The 20,260-nt window shown below is 48.6% G+C and overlaps 1 protein-coding gene across 1 annotated transcript; it reads left to right on the top strand.

The window, feature by feature from the left end:
- Positions 1-481: 481 nt before the first annotated feature.
- FIS1 (fission, mitochondrial 1) lies at positions 482-19,107 on the top strand. Its single transcript, XM_081885283.1, has 5 exons — positions 482-641; positions 10,134-10,266; positions 12,925-13,001; positions 16,287-16,392; positions 17,693-19,107. Exons 1-5 carry the CDS (start codon positions 597-599, stop codon positions 17,788-17,790), a joined length of 459 nt encoding a protein of 152 aa, XP_081741409.1. The 5' UTR covers positions 482-596; the 3' UTR covers positions 17,791-19,107.
- The last annotated feature ends 1,153 nt before the right edge of the window (positions 19,108-20,260 follow it).

A 20,260-nucleotide genomic window follows, 5' to 3' on the forward strand; every position in this document is an offset into this window, starting at 1 on the left:
AACTCCCATGATCCCTAGCTAACAGGACCAGTGGTCAGGGATGATGGGAATTGTAGTCCAAAACATCTGGAGGGCCGAAGGTTGGGAATGCCTGCGTTAGAGGGTACAATTCATGTTAAATTGGTGTTTTAGGGGTTGTTTTTAAACGTCTGGAACGGATTAATCCATTTTGCATTACTTTCTATGGGAAAGCGCGCCTAGCCTATGACGCTTCCTGCTCCCCAGGTTGCCATGGCAGCCTCCTATTGGCGTTTGGTTTTGGAAACACGAGGAAGCGCGCTTCCTTTTCCTCCAGTGAGCGTGAAGATGGAGGGAGGCGGCGGCAGAAGACTCTCCCCCCGCCCTCCCCGCTGCCATGGAAACGGACCAACGCACAAACAAGCGCGCGGGCGCATTTAAATCTCTCGGGGTTTCTCTGCGGAAGGGAGCGTGCGCAGGCGCACGAGGTAAGGGGGCGTGGCTGCACTAAGGGAGAGTTGAGAAGGGGCGCCATAGAGACAGCCTCCCTCTCCCGTCCTAGAGCGGCCGAGTGGGATTTTTAAAGTTCCGCTTCCGTCGCAGGACCGCTTCCGGCCCTGCTTCCTGGATTGGGCGCGATGGAGTCGGTGCTCAGCGAAGTGGTGGCGCTGGAGGATCTGCAGGTGAGTCGGAGCCTTATTTAACAGGAGGAGGAGCGCGCGGGTTTTGTGTGTGTGTCTCCCTCTTCTCCTGGCTCTGGTCGCGGGCCGCGAGATTTCAGTGGAGCCTCCAGGTCCAGGGGCAGTCTACCTTGGGCTACTGAGTGCGGGCGGCGCCTTTGAGTTTCGTGGAGTCAGCTGGGCTTGGACGGGCCTTTTGGCCCAGCATAGCCGCCCTCTGCTCTCCGTCCTGGTCGCTTCGTTCTCCCTCTCCGACGGCCTGATTTTGGGTGGTTCTTCCTTTTTTAAAAAAATGCACCCTCCTGTAACCTTTTACATTTGTGCTGTGGGTCATATGTCTGGTCTGAAGATGAGGTGGAGCCGGAGCTTCCTCTCCTCTCCTCCAGTGGAAATGCTTCATGGTAGCGACTAGGAAGAGGCAGTACTCTCCTCCGCTGAAGTGCTGGGCAGCCACTCCGTATAGAGAAGGGAAGTGCTGGGAGTGACTTGAGTGGATTCAAGTGAGGGAAAGTACAAAGCACCCCCTGTCTCCCTCAAGACGTTTTTGCCTGGCTTATATGAAGCATTAAACTATGATGCTGTGATAATGCCTCTTGCTTCTCTGGATACAGTCTGGAGAGTGAGTAGCTTCTATATGGCTAAAATGTAGCTAATGTAAAATCTGGCCCCACTCATCTCTGGAATGTGGCCCCTGGAAGATTGCCGCAAATGCAATTTGGCCCTCTGGCTGGAAAAGGTGTGATCCTCTCAGCACACACGCACACACACAGACTCTCTTTATTAATTTAGTGTGATAGGATCAGAGTAGCTCTACTCTGGCTTAGCTGGGTGCTACTGTTTATGATTATGAATATTAGCTACAAACTGGATTTTAAATTATGTAGGTAAATTAATTTAGTTAGCTACTTATGCTATACATAAACTTGTATGTTCTCTATGTTTTGCTCTCCTCTGCTCCCTCATCAAAGTGTCAGAGAGAGCTCAAGAAAAAAACGGGCTGGTTTATCTTTCTTCCCTGTGACTGGTCATTCCACCCCCACCCTCCCGTACACATTGAGACAGCTTCACGGCAGTGACTTTTTCTGTTCTCCAATTAGGATTTCTGAACAGCAGGGTTTGCGGACAGCTGAGGTATTCACTGTATACGGGTTTCAAAATTAGCAGGGCGCCATGCACATTTTGCGCCTAAAGGTTCTCCATTTGCAAGCACCTCAAAATGTCTGGGTACCATTTTTTTCACCTTGATGACACTCAAGGATTACTGGAATGTATGTGCTTTGAAGCCTTGAAGTATATGTTAAGGATAGACAATACGTTAAGGAGTTGAACAATAAAGAGTAGCATGTTTTGAAAACTGAAGTTTGGTACCAATATTTTTATTGTAAACACCAAATTAAACCTGTATTAACAAATTCTGTTTAAAATGTGATATTAACAATGTGTCACTTATGTGAATTGTGTATTGGTTCATGCTTATCAAAATAATAAATAAAAAGTATTACCAATAAGTATTGATCTGATGTGTAGAGATCTTTCCTATTCTGCTTAATTCAAAAGGGTTCTGGAAGCTTCTCTGTGTGAAAGAAACAAGCAGAAGGTTCATGATGTACAGCTGGCTTAAACTGATTCTGTTATCTCTTCTGTCAAGGTCATGCTGACTATAAAAGTAGGGGCAGAAGGAGCCTGGGTTTCACTTTCTCTTTCTATCTCTTTTCCTTCTGGTGTGGTGTTTTATATGCAGTTGTACCTTGGATCTCAAATGCCTTGGCTCCCGAACAAATCAGCTCCCAAACTATCAAAACCCGGAAGCGAGTATTCCGGTTTTTGAACGATTTTTCGGAAGCCAAATGCCTGGCACGTCTTCTGCGGCTTCTGGAACGCATTCTGTTCGAGAACCAAGGTACCACTGTATAGTTTTTAGACTTACTATAAGTTGTTGTAAGCTTAAGTTAAATCTGCTGCAACTGGATTTCTTATGGACAGGGCCAATCCTGAATGTATTGGATTTATAACCATTATGCTCATTTCCCTTCAATAGCAGTAAAGCTCTGCTGGATGAAATACTACTGCCTCTGGTCTATTTTTTGGGAATCCAGAACGTATTTAAGTTTTTACTCGGCTAACTATAAATTGGAATCTGCTCTGGATTGAGTAGAATTTCATGACAAGGTGTTCTCCAGATGTTGCTGAAATACAGCTCCCATCATTCCTGTTCACTGGTCATGCTGGCTGGGGCTGACAGGAGTCACAGTTCAGCAACATCTGGGGGAAATTGGTTTCCCATTCCTCTTCTTACACAAATACAGCATCCTAGAAGGTGCCCTGTGCTTTCCCCCACAGTTCTGTATTGCAATGGAGCTAAAGATGGGAGCAGTGCATGCATACACCCACATCCATGATAAAGAAGAAGAGGTGGTTTCTTAGATGTGTAAAATCAAGTAATTGAAGCCTTGTGGTTATAGAAGGCAGCATGTTAACAGCCTTTAATCAAATGATTCAGATCTCTAAAGGGCTGTCACATGATGGAGCAAGCTTGTTTTCTCCTTCTCCAGAGGATAGAACCCAAACCAAAGGATTCAAGTTACAAGAAAGGAGATTCTGACTAAGCATAAGAAAGAACTTTCTGACTGTAAGGCAGGCATAGGCAAACTCGGCCCTCCAGATATTTTGGGACTACAACTCCCATCATCCCTAGCTAACAAGACCAGTGGTCAGGGATGATAGGAATTGTTGTTCCAAAACATCTGGAGGGCCGTGTTTGCCTATGCCTGCTGTAAGGGCTCTTTGACAGAGGACACGACTCCCTCAGGAGGTGGTGGACTCTCCTTCCTTGGAAGTTTTAAAACAGAGGTTGGATGGGACATCTATCATAGAATCATAGAGTTGGAAGAGACCACAAGGGCCATTGAGTCCAACTCCCTGCCAAGCAGGAAACACCATCAGAGCACTCCTGACATATGGTTGTCAAGCCTCTGCTTAAAGACCTCCAAAGAAGGAGACTCCACCACACTCCTTGGCAGCAAACTCCACTGTCAAACAGCTCTTACTGTCAGGAAGTTCTTCCTAATGTTTAGGTGGAATCTTCTTTCTTGTAGTTTGGAAGCATTGCTCCGTGTCCACTTCTCTGGAGCAGCAGAAAACAACCTTTCTCCCTCCTCTATGTGACATCCTTTTATATATTTGAACATGGCTATCATATCACCCCTTAACCTCCTCTTCTCCAGGCTAAACATGCCCAGCTCCCTTAGCCATTCCTCATAAGGCATCGTTTCCAGGCCTTTGACCATTTTGGTTGCCCTTCTCTGGACACGTTCCAGTTTGTCAGTGTCCTTCTTGAACTGTGGTGCCCAGAACTGGACACAGTACTCCAGGTGAGGTCTGACCAGAGCAGAATACAGTGGCACTATTACTTCCCTTGATCTAGATGCTATACTCCTATTGATGCAGCCCAGAATTGCATTGGCTTTTTTAGCTGCCGCGTCACACTGTTGGCTCATGTCAAGTTTGTGGTCAACCAAGACTCCTAGATCCTTTTCACATGTACTGCTCTCAAGCCAGGTGTCACCCATCTTGTATTTGTGCCTCTCATTTTTTTTGCCCAAGTGCAATACTTTACATTTCTCCCTGTTAAAATTCATCTTGTTTGTTTTGGCCCAGTTCTCTAATCTGTCAAGGTCGTTTTGAAGTGTGATCCTGTCCTCTGGGGTGTTAGCCACCCCTCCCAGTTTGGTGTCATCTGCAAATTTGATCAGGATGCCCTTGAGTCCATCATCCAAGTCGTTGATAAAGATGTTGAATAAGACCGGGCCCAAGACAGAACCCTGTGGCACCCCACTAGTCACTCTTCTCCAGGATGAAGAGGAACCATTGATGAGCACCCTTTGGGTTCGGTCAGTCAGCCAGTTACAAATCCACTGAGTGGATCCACTATCAAGGAAGCTTAGTTGAAATTCTTGTATTGCAGGGGGTTGGACTAAATGACCCTTGGGGTCCATTCCAACTCTACAATTCTGTGATTTATTTGTGAGGAAGTAACTGGCAGAAGGGACGCGGGTGGCGCTGTGGGTAAAACCTCAGCGCCTAGGACTTGCCGATCTCATGGTCGGCATTTCGAATCCCCGCGGCGGGGTGCCTCCCGTTGTTCGGTCCCAGCGCCTGCCAACCTAGCAGTTCGAAAGCACCCCTGGGTCCAAGTAGATAAATAGGGACTGCTTAACAGCGGGAAGGTAAACGGCGTTCCGTGTGCTGCAGTGGCTCGCCAGATGCAGCTTGTCATGCTGGCCACGTGACCCGGAAGTGTCTGCGGACAGCGCTGGCTCCCAGCCTATAGAGTGAGATGAGCGCACAACCCTAGAGTCTGTCAAGACTGGCCCGTACGGGCAGGGGTACCTTTACCTTTACCTAACTGGCATAAGAAGTGAAGCAAATCCACTAGGGGGCATCAAATCACTTCCAATAGCTCTTGAGCGCTTAACTGCCCAAGCCTAAATGTGTACACTTATGCATGGGTATTGTTGAATTCAGTGTAGGTTTCATTCCAGTAGGTACATTTATTTGTTCCAGAGGAGAGCACTGATTCAGTGATATTTTTTCCGACAATGCAGCTGCTGTTTTTGCAGTCTCTGAGCAGCAGTTTGGCTTTAAAGAATTGGTGCTTTGTTTGATCCTACATGTTGCATTTACATTGAATGTGCTAACTTAGGAAAGAAGATACCATAGGTTTCTATGGCTGTGTGCAGTTGGAATTGGGCATTCAGGGTCAATTGAGTCACTAAGGAGGAAAGGTATGGAACAATAAGGAATTTCCAGGATGTCTGTATCAGCGCCATCAACTTTGTTGTGAATGGCTACTCTTAATAACATAATTATTAGTCTTGTACTTTTTCAGCGTTTCATTCCTCTCTGACCTCAGTGATGATAATACCTTGCCCCGTCTATTAACCTTAAGTACACCTGTAACCTAGGATGACATTTCGTACACCTGATGAAATGGACGAAAGCTTACGCCGTAATAAATTTGTTAGCCTTCCAGGTGGCGCAAGATGCTTTGTTAGTTGGTTTCAGCCAAGCTACCCCTCTGGAAATAGGAAAATCGCATGGCATGTATGTCTTACACAACGATAAACGATCAGGGTGTATTTTAAGTGACCACAAATAAGGACTGGTTTTTCAAATTGGAGACTTGAATTGTGGTTTTGGTGTTCTCATTCATATATGGTTACTCCACAACAATGCATGCTAATGTTTTATCATAATGACCAATATCAGCTTGCAATGACCTATGCTAGTTCTGCTGGGAGTAGAAATACTGGCATGGTGAGGTACCAACAGAGCTTTCTATAGTGCACAGGAATGCAGTCTAAAACTAGTTTCCTTTTGTATTGCAGAATCTATCTGCATTTAAGGAGCAATTGTGAAATTAAGCACTTTTTCCTGGCACACTCTTTACATCTGTAAGGCACTTACTCAAATCAGAAGCAGGAGCTGGTGGATACAGGACAGAGAGAGTCATGCATCTCCATGACTTGGAAAGCAAATCTTACTATTGTTTATTGTTCAAACCATGAATATTTAGACTCCTTGCCTTTTGGGTATGTGAGAGCGAATTATTGTATCTCCATGCCTGTTTCCATTAGCCTGGATTCCAAAGTAGCTTTCATACAGTCAATAAACATTACAGTAGAAGGTCACACTTAATATAACAGAACATCAAAATTGCAATGCTTGAACTCCTGGGAGCTGCGCCTGTCAAGTCATACAATACTGTCAAGGAATCCACAGTTCAGATTGGTGTCCCATGGTATCTGGAGAGTCATGTGCTTTCGAGCCCTGCTTTTTAACATCTGAACTGTGTTGATGTGTTTAAGAGTAGGGGGGAAGCATGGATTCATTGGAGTAGCTGCGGGGATACTTAATATAGTAAACATCTTAATAATAATAAAATCCCTCTACCTGAAATTTTCTCACTATGTGTGACCTATTTCCTGTGATTACTGCTGAGGGCTAGAGAAGGATCCAAGAGACTTCGTTGGCTGTGACCAGGGCGTGTGTGCTTCTCTCAAAACATAACCCAGTTTTAAAAGGAAACCTCCATTTAATACGGAGGTCTGCCTCTTAAAATGCCGGTGCCTGATCTATGCGTGCATCTGACTGAGATGGCTGAATCTTGAGGTGCAGGAGTGGCCAGTGCAATTTCAGGCTATAGATGGGTGGGAGTCATTTTTAAAGAAATGTTCCTTGTATTAATCCAATCTCCCTGGAGGTTGTAGAGCTAGTAGCCTGTCAGCTAATTAGGCCTGGAACCAATTTGGCCTGGGATGCTGTTCCCGGCCCCCCCAACCCCCCCCCACCTGTTGTCATCTGGTGGGCAGGTATAGGGTCGCCATATTTCAAAAAGTGAAAATCTGGACACAAAAATCTCAAACAAAAAGAGAGCTATTTTTAAGGAAATTCGCCAAAATCTACACTTCCAACATGGGTTGCCATACGTCTGGATTTTCCAGGACATTTAAGCGATTTCCTCCCAGACACCCTTTCTGATGGCAGAATGCCGGCTGTGTCCGGGAAATTCTGGACGGATGGCAACCCTAGGCAGGTGGACATACCTTAAATTCTACCCTTGGCAAGGGACGCTTGCTGTTGGCGATGACTGCAGGTCTGCAGTGATCAGTTCCCTATGAGGATGCCTTTTTTAAAATGCTCCCCAGGTGGTAGTATATCCTTTTCCTTTTAGGAAGCTTCTGTTGGGGGTAATTTCCCCCCAAGCTTCTCCCTGAAGATAACGCTTCAGGTGGACTCCAGTCTGCAGAAACTTGTGCAATAATAAATTGGTGGGGGTTGGTACTGGTGGGAGAACTCCTAGCTCAGCCTCGGAGTATTTATTTTGGATGTCCTCCTTGACCTGCAGGGACTAACATGCCTTCTTCACTGGCGCTGTCATCCTATCTCTTGCCAAGAACCTCCATTGAGCCTACAGCAGACTCCCTGAGAATTTTGGCTTCTCAAGTGAATCTGTTTCATAATGGGGGAAAACATGACTTAAATTGGTGTGCCTTTCAGTTGATTTATTTCTCTCTCTCCCCCCGGCTTGGTGGTTTAAATCAATGGTTTTTACCCTGCTTGGATTTAATTCAGTCCCCATACTACCAAGGCGGCCTGGGCTCTACCATCACACCCTGCAAGCTGGGTGGGATCAGTGACCCTTCACCAGATGCTGCTGAGCCCCATCTCTCCTTATTCCCAGCCAGCTTGGCCTAGTGGGGAATTGGAGGCTCCAGCAATGTATGGAATCCGGAGCCCTCAAGACATTGATGGAGCCTCCAGTTCCCCACCCTAAAGTGAACTGGCAGCAGGTTCCATGCATCCCCCCCCCCATTGCCCCTGGGCTTGCAACTGGAAGGGCGGCTTGCTAGTTGCTGACTCCTTTCTGCCAGCTCCCACCCCACAGAGGACAAGGCGCTCTTCAGCTCTTCTCTTGGCTTCCTTTGGGTGTTTTCAGGCTTTTGAGCAGTGGTGTTGCAACCAGAGGGTTGTTTAAACAGTTCTGTTTCCTTTCCGACGAAATTAAAAGGGCGCTTTTATGGCAGGTGACCTTCCTCTCCTTGAGCGGCTGTTTTTAGTAAACGCCGGTTTTTGAGCAGGCTTCTGAGAAGTCCTGCAGCCACTTGGACAGATCTTTGGCTGGTTTTAGCCATCACTTCAAACCTCTTTACACCACCGCCCCGCTGAAGGTCACATTGTTTTCATTGTGAGAGTGAATGATCTTTATATTTCTTTATATTAATTTTACTGATTAGCTGGAAAAAGTACCCATAAAGTATCAGGGTGGTGTGCAGCAGTATGAAAATGTGAAAAAACAACAACCCACAATTAATAGTAGTACGGAACAGTCATTAAAATGACTGGCTACCCAATAAAATTGTAAACAACTGCATGGCCCTGTTTAAATGGGGGGTGGGTGTCTTATACTGAGTGGGAAGATTGCTCCACCTAGCTAAGTGCTGTCTGCACAGACTGCCAGCGACTCTTCAGGTTTTCCAACAGGGAGCGTGTCTCAGCCCTACCTAGGGATGTTGGGAATCGAACCCAAGACCTTCAGCCCGCAAAGCCGGCACTCTGCCACTGAGCTACAGCCCTTTCCCCTGCACGTTCCCTTCTGAGCCCTTTCATGAAATGGGGTTTGAATGGTTTGTGTGCCTGCGGAACGAAGAGCCCCCTCTGACTTTCCAGCACTAAACAGCCTGGCAGCCTTGGGCGGCAGTTGGTGCGACCTGCCCGGACCAAATCCATTGATGGGAGACAAAAAGACCAGTGTCTGGTTTCGGAGGTGCTTGTTGTTCTCTTCTTGTTATTCCGATGCTTGCGTAAGGCTTCATAGAAGATCCGGCTGCTAAGCCAGGGTCACCGGTTCCTGTTGGAGCAATTCCTCATCTGGGAATCATCTGTCCTTACTAGGTACTCAATGCTTTAAAATAATAATAAATCTCCCAACTGGTAGAGCTGAATTCTATGACCTTTGTCGAAATTTATGTGCTTGTACATCATTCCTTTTGCATAATTGGTTCTGCACCTGTCCCCTTCTATTTCTGAAGTTCGGTGGTGAGTAGCCGAGATGGCACTATCCACGCACAAGTACAAAAAATTATTTAGGGTGGTGATTTATTTATTTTTTGAAAAGCCGAAAAAGGAAACTCTTGGATCTGCCAACCCTTTCGCTGTTGCCCTGCAGAGAAATGGCACCAAATGTTTGGAATTCCGAACTGCTTCTCCTTGTCTTTCTTCCTCTCCTTCCCCTGCCATCCATTTTCTGTTGGAATCAGCAACATTTTTTTGGTTATTCCATGGTTGCTGACATGGTTGTTAGGTGCATGGATGGGAGATTGCTTGAAAAGTCCCTGTGAGTCGGTGCATCCTGCTCATCTGGATGAAGGTGTGTGTGTGTGTGTGTGTGTGTGCGCGCATAATTATTGACATTTGCATGTAGGCTGTTGGCACACCTGTGGCTCCACCCACTTCCGCTCCTGGCTCCGCCCACCACAGACAAGTGGCCCAATGGAAGCAACTCTCCTATAGGCCAGAGAAGCATTCAAAACTCCCATTGTTCTAGGTGCCTTTTGCAGGGGAAGGACTAGACCATGTGAAGAATAAACATAATATTTTAGCTGCAGTTCATTCATTTTCAGCTGTGTATTCTTGTTATAAAAAAGCGTGCCTAGACATTCCATTGTTGTGCCCATAACCTAGGTTTGAGGTCCCATTTAACTCCTAGCTTTCATATCTTGGCTTCTAACACTGGGCCAGAGTCCCTTGTCACTGTAGGCCCCCTACCTGCCCCCTGGTGGCCCACTGTGGCCAAGATCGTGTCAGGTTGACCCCTGCTGATGTATTCTCAGGAAAAACCTGTGAATTGGGTGGGCGAAGTGGGGCAGAAAGGCACATTTTGCCTTTCCTGGGAGACTGGTGTCAGCTTAACCATCCCTCTCTTCTTTTGCACAGAGATTTGAGAAGAAGTACAATGCTGAGGTGAGCTCAGGCAATGTCTCCAAAGGGACCACATTTGAGTACGCCTGGTGCCTGGTCCGCAGCAAATACAACGAGGACATCAAGAAGGGCGTTGTACTCCTGGAAGGTGAGCAGTAGATCAACAGACTAGAACATCCACGGGCCAACTCCTTGATTTCTCTTGCCAAGCAAGACATCCATTCAGCTAATCGCAAAGCAGTGGTTGAAACACCCACCCCATTTTGATTTGATTGATTGATTTGAGCTCCACAGTGTGTCCTTTTTGTACACTCCTGTTGGTTATTTTGTAGTTTTTATTACAAACTTCCAAGTGCTTGAAACTAGCCAGGCACATTTTGCACCTGGCTATCGACCGCTTGCCAGGACGCAGGTGGCGCTGTGGGTTAAAGCCTCAGCGCCTAGGACTTGCCGATTGAAAGGTCGGCGGTTCGAATCCCTGCGGCGGGGTGCGCTCCCGCTGCTCGGTCCCAGCGCCTGCCAACCTAGCAGTTCGAAAGCACCTCCGGGTGCAAGTAGATAAATAGGGACTGCTTACCAGCGGGAAGGTAAACGGCGTTTCCGTGTGCGGCTCTGGCTCGCCAGAGCAGCGATGTCACGCTGGCCACGTGACCCGGAAGTGTCTCCGGACAGCGCTGGCCCCTGGCCTCTTAAGTGAGATGGGCGCACAACCCCAGAGTCTGTCAAGACTGGCCCGTACGGGCAGGGGTACCTTTACCTTTACCTATCGACCGCTTGCAACCAAGTGAAGAAGCCTGAATGGTGCCTGACATCTCCACCATCTGGAGGTGCATGCCCAGGGATCCTTGGATCTTGATTGTTTTCACACGCTAATGCCACATCCTACCTGTTACATTTTATTTGCGCAATCGGAACCAATTTCAGAAACTAAAATGCTTTTTCTCTGCAGCCTGAACAGGAGCAGTGAACAAAGTTATGGTTAATTGTTGTAGTTTGTCTTCACTTACCCCATCCCACTGCCCTGGTCACAGTTGTGAAGAATATTTCTATGTTATGAATGGTTTGTGTCACCATGAAGAAAAACAGGTAGGGATGGGCCAGTATATATGTGGACTGTCCCTGGATCAAGTGACTTTTCTTCTTTAAGTCCTCCAAGTTCTTAACCTAGCTCAAGGTTGTCATTGGAATTAGCCTGATGTTTCAGTGAAACTCAATCACAGTCAGTCTGACATTTGCAGAAGAAGACCTTAGAGCCGTCTTAATCCATAGAGCAGGTGGTACTGTGGTCTAAACCACTGAGCCTCTTGGGCTTGCCAATCAGAAGGTTGGCGGTTCGAATCCCCATGACGGAGTGAGCTCCAGTTGCTCGGTCCCAGCTCCTGTCATCCTAGCAGTTCAAAAGCATGTAACAAAGTGCAAGTAGATAAATAGGTACCTCTCTGTTCTGGTTTCAGAAGCGGCATAGTCATGCTGGCCACATGACCCAGAAAAACTGTCTGCAAACAAACGCCGGCTCCCTCGGCCTGTAAAGTGAGATGAGCACTGCCACCGCAGAGTCGTCTGTAACTGGACTTAACTGTCAGGGGTCCTTTACCTTTACCTTTTACCCCAAAATGGCAACTAGGCATTCCATTTTGCCATCTACAACCTCGGTTTAAAGATCCATTGGCCCCTAGCTTATATACAGTGGTACCTTGGTTTACGAACTTAATCTGTTCCGGAAGTATGTTCTTAAACCAAAACCTTTCTTAAACTGAGGCGTGCTTTCCCTAACGAGGCCTCCCGCTGCTGGTACCCTTCCACCGTTCGTATTCTGTTCTTAGACCGAGGTGAAGTTCTCAAACCAAGACACTATTTCCAGTTTTGCGGAGTTTGTAAACCAAGGTACCACTGTATCTGAGTTTCTTACACTGCAACATCTCCACCTGCAAGCACTTGCTCTAATAAGAGCCTTACTAGATTGGACCGAAAGTGTTTCTAGTCCAGCATTCTTCCGCCCGGCCCCACGGCCAATCATATGGCCTCCAGCAAGCTCACAGGCAGGGCATGACTAGCCCTTCTCCCCCAGCACCTGGTATTCAGCAGCACACTGTCTCTGAACGTGGAAGTTCATCTACCAAACATGGCTGAGATTTGCATAACCCTCCTTCACAGCCACCTGAACCCACCACCGCATTAACTGGCAAAGAGGTCCACGTGCCAATTATGCTTTCTGCAAATAAGTACGTTTTTCTGCGTGGTTTGCCCTGAATCTGCTGCCAGTCAATTAATTGAGCAGCTCCCACATTTCTGCCATAATCGGTTGGGGAGGGGAGAAAAAAACTCATTTCTCCGCACCATAAACTTCCGCTATGAGTCCCCCCCCCCCACCTCCCTTGGAGTATCAAAGGATCTTCTGCACTGTGGGGAAAGAAAACCTTTTGTGTGTACGTGGCAGCGGGTGAGATGCCTCCTGTCCTTCCGCCTCTGCCACATCCTCCCCCTTCTTTTTGTGTGTGTGCATCTGTCCCATTCCTGTCTTTTCATCGGTCGGGCGTGACCTCCTTGGCACAGTGTCCTTGCTCTCCTTGCACGGCAGCTCTCCGTACACTCTCTTGACCTTCGGCTTGCCAAAGTCCAGGCGCCGGGGTGTCGTTTGGGATTCGGTTGTCAGGAATCCAGGTGGGGTTACTCTAGTTCCAAGTTGTGTTTTGTGTCTGTATGTGTCGTGAGCTGTAGGAGGCAGGTAAAATGGAGAAACCCTCAGACCCATCTCTCTCTAAACAGATATAGGTAAACGTTACACTCTTGACCCTTTTATTTTCAGAGCTGCTGCCCAAAGGGAACAAAGAGGAGCAGCGTGATTATGTCTTTTACCTCTCGGTGGCCAATTACCGGCTGAAGGTAAGTCTCTGCTGGTGGCCCTGCCTGCTTCCTTAGCTTTGGACCTGCTTATATTTGTACCTCTGTTGTTCAGGCGAGATGGGATCCTGATGAGGCGTATAGTTAAAATCCACGAAAAGTTTAACTTTTTTTAGGGAGGTAATTTCCTCTAAAGCAGCAGCGGGGTCACCTCTAGCTCTCGGGCCTTATTAGGCCTACCAAGCCTGTCTATTTGTGCTGTGAGACTGTTCAGGGAACCCACCCACCCTATAGTGTATGTGATGTCAGGTGTAGGTCAGGGAAAGAACCTGGGGTCTGCTGGGCCCACTGATCTGTGAAAAGTCTCATGAAAAGTCTTGTGCACAGCGCTTTGTGAACCCTGATGATCAGCCAGTTGTTGGCACTTGCAAAGCCCATGGGAGCAGTGTGGTGTAGTGGTTAGAGTCATAGTAGGACCATGGTGGCTGCTGTGGGGATTGCCTTACAGGGGGTTGGACTAGATGGCCCTTGAGTTTCCCTTGCGAGTTTACAATTCTATGAAAGGAGGAGGCAGGAGAATCATGTAAGCCACATTGAGCTGCATGGAGAAAACGGTGGGATATATACCGGTATATAAATGCAATAAATAAGCCATAATAAATGTTTTGATTCCAAGTCATGTAGGCAAAAAAAGGGATGAAAAATGAGTAAGACTTTCACTTGAGAGCTGCTGCCAGTCGATGCAAACGATACCAAGCTAGATGACCCAATGGTCTGACTCGATATGTTCCTAGTGTCATTGTGGTGCCAGGTGATTGACAGATAGACTTGCCCACCTGTTGAGCTTGGCCTCTGTGCAGGGGGTGGGGAGGTGATGATCTGCCCAAACCCAGCGCCCCACTCTGCTCTGGAGGAGAACATGTGACATCGAGTCAGTGGGACAGAGGCAAAGAGGGAAGGAAGGTCAAGAATCGTTCTTCCTTTCTTCAAAGTGGCGTCAAGCAAGTGAGCTCTTCTTCCTCATTACCTCTCCTAGCTTCTGCCCCTTTCTCCCAAACTGGAACTGATTTGGCCCAGGGCTGCTAGTTGCTGATCCCTCACTTGGACAGCATCCACAGGGGCTAGCTCCACAGAACGCCCTGCATAGCATTTGTTTGTATCCCCAGGGCTCCGATGAATGAATATATAGAAGAGCAGCAGTTGGCACTCAAGAGGATTCAATCAGGCGACAGAAAGTTGGAGGCTGCATTAAGTCTTCCCCTGTTCCATCCTCTGTCCCCAAATCTGACTTAAGGAAAGCTGAGCTTCTGTTTTTCACCCACTTCCTCCTTACACAGATTGGAAAACTTCGAAATGTTTTGTATCCTGCAGATTTTTGCAGATAGGCAACAGATGTGTTTTCTGCCTGGGTTGCCAAATGGGGAGCGGGGGAGAGATCTCAGTCAGTGTTTGAGACGTTGCCTATCTTTCAAGCTCGCTTCCCCCACCGTGTGAGGGAGATGTTAACTCTCCTCTCCAGGGTGAAAGTCCTGCGTTTCCCGTTACCTCAGGCCCTTTCTTATCTCTGGCAGCTAATCCCAACTCCATAAACCTTGTCAAAACCAGGGTGGTGCCCACATGTATCAGTCTCAGCTGGGCCTTTTATCTCTGTGCTTTTATAGACTGCGAGAGCAGCAGATCATAACCCTCTTCAGACATGGGGCGTGTGTGTGTGGAGGCAACGGCGCGAGATAAGCAGGAGCTTGGGCCCAAAGGGAAGGAGCGGTGCAAAACACAGCCGAACTGTGCAATCCTGCGCAAGGGAGTTCTATTGCTTGTAGTGGGTCTCAAAATGTCTGGGGTTGCAGCCCTGAGAGCGTCAGTGCAAATGATGGCAAGCTGCAGTTGATTGCTGGGGTCTGGGTTGTGCTACCGGGAAAGTGTTAGGCTTGCAGCCAAGAAATCCAGGGCAGTATCCAGCAAAGTAGCTGTGCAACGGAATTCCCCCCCCAATCTCTTCATGCATCCTCCGTTCTGCTCTGGGACTCCCCAATCCTGCAGAGCAGTTGGGGGCACATGGGGAGAGGGAGTTCCATTGAGCAGCCATGCACCAGCAGAACACCTTGGTGGGATTCTGCCCTGAATCCCCCCCCCACTTCAAATCCTGTCCTTCTCAAAACTTGTGGCAGGGGCAGGGAGCCTCAGGCCCAAGTGTGGCCCTCCAGGCCTCTCTGCCTGGCCCCCGGGATGCTCCCTAGCCACGCCCCTTACTCGCTCTGCATCAACACCACCCCAAGTCTTTTTTGTCTGGCAGTAAAGTGTCTTTTAATCATGCCTCCTGCAAGTGTGCATATAGAAACCAGCCTACTGTACAAAGGTGGTGCTTGTTGCTCCACCCACCTCTGGCATGTGGACTTCAGAAGGTTGCTCAAGCAGCCACCGCCCTCCCCATCCACCTCTCTGGGGTTTGCATCTCCTGTGCAGGTTAAACTCCTTGCCTTGAGCTAAAAGGGGGAATGGGAGATCTTAACGTCCTGAGGCAGGAGACTTTTGAACTGTCCCTCTTTCCCCTGTAGAGGAATTCTGTCTCCTTAATAAGGACTTCCTTAGCATCCTGCCCTCGGCAGTGGTCATCCAGATGACCTCCTCGAAGCTTGAGAATCAGACTGTTGCCTGTTGTTTGTCCCTGTTTTCCGGTCCTTGGAGGCATCCTTCCTTTTGAATGTGGAGGTTTCATTGAGCTGTTGTTGCTAATGGACTTCATTTCTTGGGGTGTTTGAAACCCACTTCAGCAGCCCTTACATACTGTATATACTTGAGTATAAGCCTACCCGAATATAAGCCGAGGCACCTAATTTTAGCACAAAAAACTAGGAAAACTTATTGAATCGAGTGTAAGCCGATTCACCACCTCACAAACCTGGTGGTGGCAGCAGCAGTGGAGGAAAAACAAGCAGCCCAAAAGGGCTCCTTTCGGGCCACTCGTCCCTCTCCCGACGCTGCCTGCCTCACTCGAGTATAAGCCAGGGGGGGCTTTTTCAGCATAAAAAAATGTGCTGAAAAAGTTGGCTTATACTCGAGTATATACGGTAGGTTAGCTAAGGTGCTCTGTGTCCAGTCTGACCACAGTCGTGGTCCACATTGTTGCGTGACCCTAGTTCTAAGTGTACATAACTCCTTTCCCCACCTTCCTTGACTCTCCCCAAGCCTCCATCCAGCTCATCACTTTTTTTCCCCAAAGCTAGAAAGCCCCACATACTGATTCCCTCCATCTGTGTTGGGCAACAGGGTACTGCGCATGATGTCCCCAGACACAGGTGCATTAACGCTCTTCTCTCTTTCTCGTAGGAATATGAGAAAGCTCTGAAGTACATCCGGGGGCTGCTGAAGACGGAGCCAAGCAACACGCAAGCCATGGAGCTGGAGAAGCTCATCAAGAGGGCCATGCAGAAAGGTTAGGGGGCCAGGTGTGGGGAGCGCAACCCTTTCCCTCCCACCTTTTAAGGCTCTGTTCAAACACACTAATTCTGATCCCAGTAAACCATGGTTGGGGCATTTCTCACAACAACAACAACAACAACAACAACAACAACAATAATAATAATAATAATAATAATAATAATAATTTATTATTTATACCCCGCCCATCTGGCTGGGCCTCCCCAGCCACTCTGGGCGGCTTCCATAAAAACCAAAAATACAGTAAAATATCACACGTTAAAAACTTCCCTGAACAGAGCTGCCTTAAGATGTCTTCTGAATGTCAGGTAGTTGTTTATCGCTTTGACATCTGCTGGAAGGGCGTTCCACAGGGTGGGCGCCACTACCGAGAAGGCCCTCTGCCTGGTTCCCTGTAGCTTCGCTTCTCGCAATGAGGGAACCGCCAGAAGGCCCTCGGCGCTGGACCTCAGCATCCGGGCAGAATGATGGGGGTGGAGACGCTCCTTCAGGTATACTGGACCGAGGCCGTTTAGGGCTTTAAAGGTCAGCACCAACACTTTGAATTGTGCTCACAAACCAAGTGATGACTCCACATAGGAAACTGAGGCCTGTGTCAGTCCGCTTAGCTCAGCGCACTGACTGGCAGCATCTCTCCAGGGTTTCAAGAAGGGAGTCTTTCCCAGCCATAGCTGGAGATGCCGGGTCTTGAACCCCGAGATGTTTTTTCACGCAAGGTTTGTGGGGATCACCCAAAACAGTTTCTCAGTTTGGAAGCAATGGGGGAAATGTGGTTTAACAAACTGAGGAGGCTTTTTGTTTTTCAAGTGTGTAGGAATGGGGAGAGCGCAGGGACGTTCTTCGTAATTCCTTGCCCAACAAACCATCGTGCTTTAGACATGTACACTAAGCCGATGCGTTCAGAGAGCAGAATGCATTAAAACACCCAACCATCATTGAGCGCCTTTTATGAAATGCCTCCTAGTATTTCTCAAGGAGACGGAAAGGCGTGTCAACAGCTCTTAAGTACCAGCAATGAGGACCTGGTGCCTTGGTTGGATAAGACGGCACAGGGATCACTTTTGCACTGCCAGAGGCCAATGAGAGGGTGAGGGCCGTCGGCCTGGGAGGTGGCAGCAGCTATTCTTCCACCACCTCCTCTGAAAAGGTGGTGATGGAAAAAGTTGGTCCCCATGGCAACCGGGTTGGTCCAGCCCCCCTCCTGCAGGCTGCAATCCAAAGATCTCTTGAGGAGCCTCTCAATCCTTAACTAGCGTTCCAGGATGACGCCTTTCTTCCCTCTTCTCTCTCCACAGATGGCCTGGTTGGCATGGCGATCGTGGGCGGCATGGCTCTGGGCGCAGCCGGGCTGGCTGGTCTCATCGGCTTGGCCATCTCCAAATCAAAACCTTAACTGGCTCGGTTAGGGAGGTGGTGGGGTCCCACCCCCCCCGCCCCCTTTTGCACCCGGCCAGAGCAGCCTGGCCTTGGCAACTCACAGCTCTAACCCTGCAGGGAAAATGAGGGACGATTAAAAACATGCTCGGCAGCCACTAATCCGACCCTGATTCCCGGACTTTCCCCTCCCCTCCTTCTGTGAGGCCAAAGTGGCCCTTTCGGTAGAAGACTGGCCAAATAGGAACATGGGCGCGCATGGCTGCGGGCCCTTCTAGCTCTCAGTCGCCCCAGCCCCCTGTTGTGTAACTTCCTTTAGGTTCCTTGCCTACGCTTCACCTATCACACGCTGACGTGAGGAAAGCACACGGGTTTCTCCCCGCTGCCTGCCTTTGCCGCCTCTCGCTTGTCGTGGGGCTTGGAGATTTCTCTCATCTGAGACTTAAGATACAAAATGCCAGGAAAGGACATCATTTTCAGAAGACTACAGTTGGATTGGGTGGGGCGGGCGGGGGGGGAAACCCCTTGTCCTGCAGTGTGCGGCTTAGCTTCTTGTTGCTGTGAACGATGGTCGAGGAGAAGGCTTTCCGGGACAGAACCTTTCCCTCACTGTCAGACTGTGTTTTCTCTTACACTTAATAAACACACACATGTGCCTCCCTCTCTTCCTTCCATCCCCCAGTTTGCACTTCCTTTGCATGGTGCCTCCTGACCCTCTTAGCTCCGTAGCAGCACTGGGTTCCCTCTAGAGGAGCCTGTGGTCCTCCATATTTTTGTTGAACTCCCATCAGCCCCAAACAGCATAGGCAGTGGTCAGGTACGATGGGAATTGTAGTCCAGCCCCATCACTGGAGGAACATAGGTGCCCCACTTCTTCTTTGGGGTCTTGCTCTGCCTAGATAGCTATCTTCTGTTGTCCCCTTATTTATTTGATAAGAGCTTGTGGGGGCTGCCAACATGAGAATTAGGTCACCTCTCTCGTCTCGCAAGAGATAGAGCGAGCTTCTTGGGACATGGAGAGGAAACACAGCAGAAAAGAGGGACATTCAAAGCAGCCTTATATTGGAAAGTATCTGCTTCTGAGCTGACAAGGGACGGGTTCCTTATTTAGGTTGGCGAGTGAAGACCCCACACCAAGCCTCTAGCGGGGCTTCCTTCGCACAAGGTTGGCGTTCCAGTCGCCGTTCAGAGACTACAAATGTATTGAAAACACTTCTCTCCTCCTTTCTGGAAACTTTAATCTCCCTGCTCACTGAACAGGTGCTTTTATATGGTTTTCTAGCCTCTGACTGGTGTGAGGCAGGGATGTGAATAAAAATTAAAATACAGATGCAAATGATTTTGATTGTCTGATTTGCGCCTCTCGCGAAGTTTGGGCCTCGGATGTCCTTAAGGCGGTGAGCTGTTGTCCAATCCATCCTGTTTATGCTGTAGGCCGCCACTGAATTTTCTGTGTTTTGGGCCATTTAGGAATCAATTAGACCATTGGCCTATCAGCTGCCAGCATTGTTGATGCTGCCTGGCAGCAGATCTCCAAGGTTTCCGGCAGGGTGCCTTTTCCTGAACCTACCTGGTGATGCCAGAGATTGAAAGCTGCATGCAAAGCAGATGTTCCACCACGGGAGCTCCAGCCCTTCCCCCTATGGCCTGGGTCTCCCTCGATAATGAGCACCTGACAGCTTGCCTTGAACTCTGGATCCTTGGCAGCACCATGCGTCTTAATTGCTGTACGACAGCTCACACCCAGGCAGCCCCAAGTAATTTTCAGAAGTGAGCAAGATGGCTACTTTCACGTTGCGGAGCTGCTGAAACCTGGCTGCTGTGCATGCAGATGTTGTGTGCCAGCATCCTGGCAAATGCCTCTTGACCTAGTGAATGCAGAGGCTACACGGTAGCCTTTGGACCGAGCCTGGCAAACTGCAATTCCCCCTCACCCCGCTGGCTGCAAGAGTTGCTGAGCAAGTGGAAGCAAAGCGATGGCCTGATTCGATGGGCCTTTTTCCCATTCTGCAGCTGACGTGCGTTTTGAAGCAAGCTGAGAACGTCCCATTGCGCCAGGATCTGTCTAGGACATTGTGTCTTGAAACGTCCCTTTCCAGTCCTCGCGCTCCATTTCTGACACCTTGCAGAATGGGTGGGTTGGGTTTAAATTAAGGTGATTTAAATAGTTGTGGGAGACGTGTGTGCTGTGGCAAGGGAGGGATAATATCTCCGTTGGGGGGGGGGACATTGTACTCTTGGGGTAGTTTGTCCACCTTTGCCCCCCCCACTCTGTTCTCACCTGTGGCTCCTAGATGCTGTCAGCATGTGACAGCAGCCACCCCGGGAACAGCTTCAACTGGCCAGCTAAACCAGGTGAGGGTACCTCATCTAGGAAAAGGAAAACTGGTCCTAAACCTTTGCTGCCTTGCGGGATATTTGGAAGAAGAAAACGCCACACAAATCCAGAGTGGAGTCCCTAAGGCGGTTGGATGGTGCCTTGTATTCCT

This window comes from Podarcis melisellensis (genome assembly GCF_964234715.1).
Source record: "Podarcis melisellensis genome assembly, chromosome: 13".
In the NCBI taxonomy this organism is placed as follows: Eukaryota; Metazoa; Chordata; class Lepidosauria; order Squamata; family Lacertidae; genus Podarcis; species Podarcis melisellensis.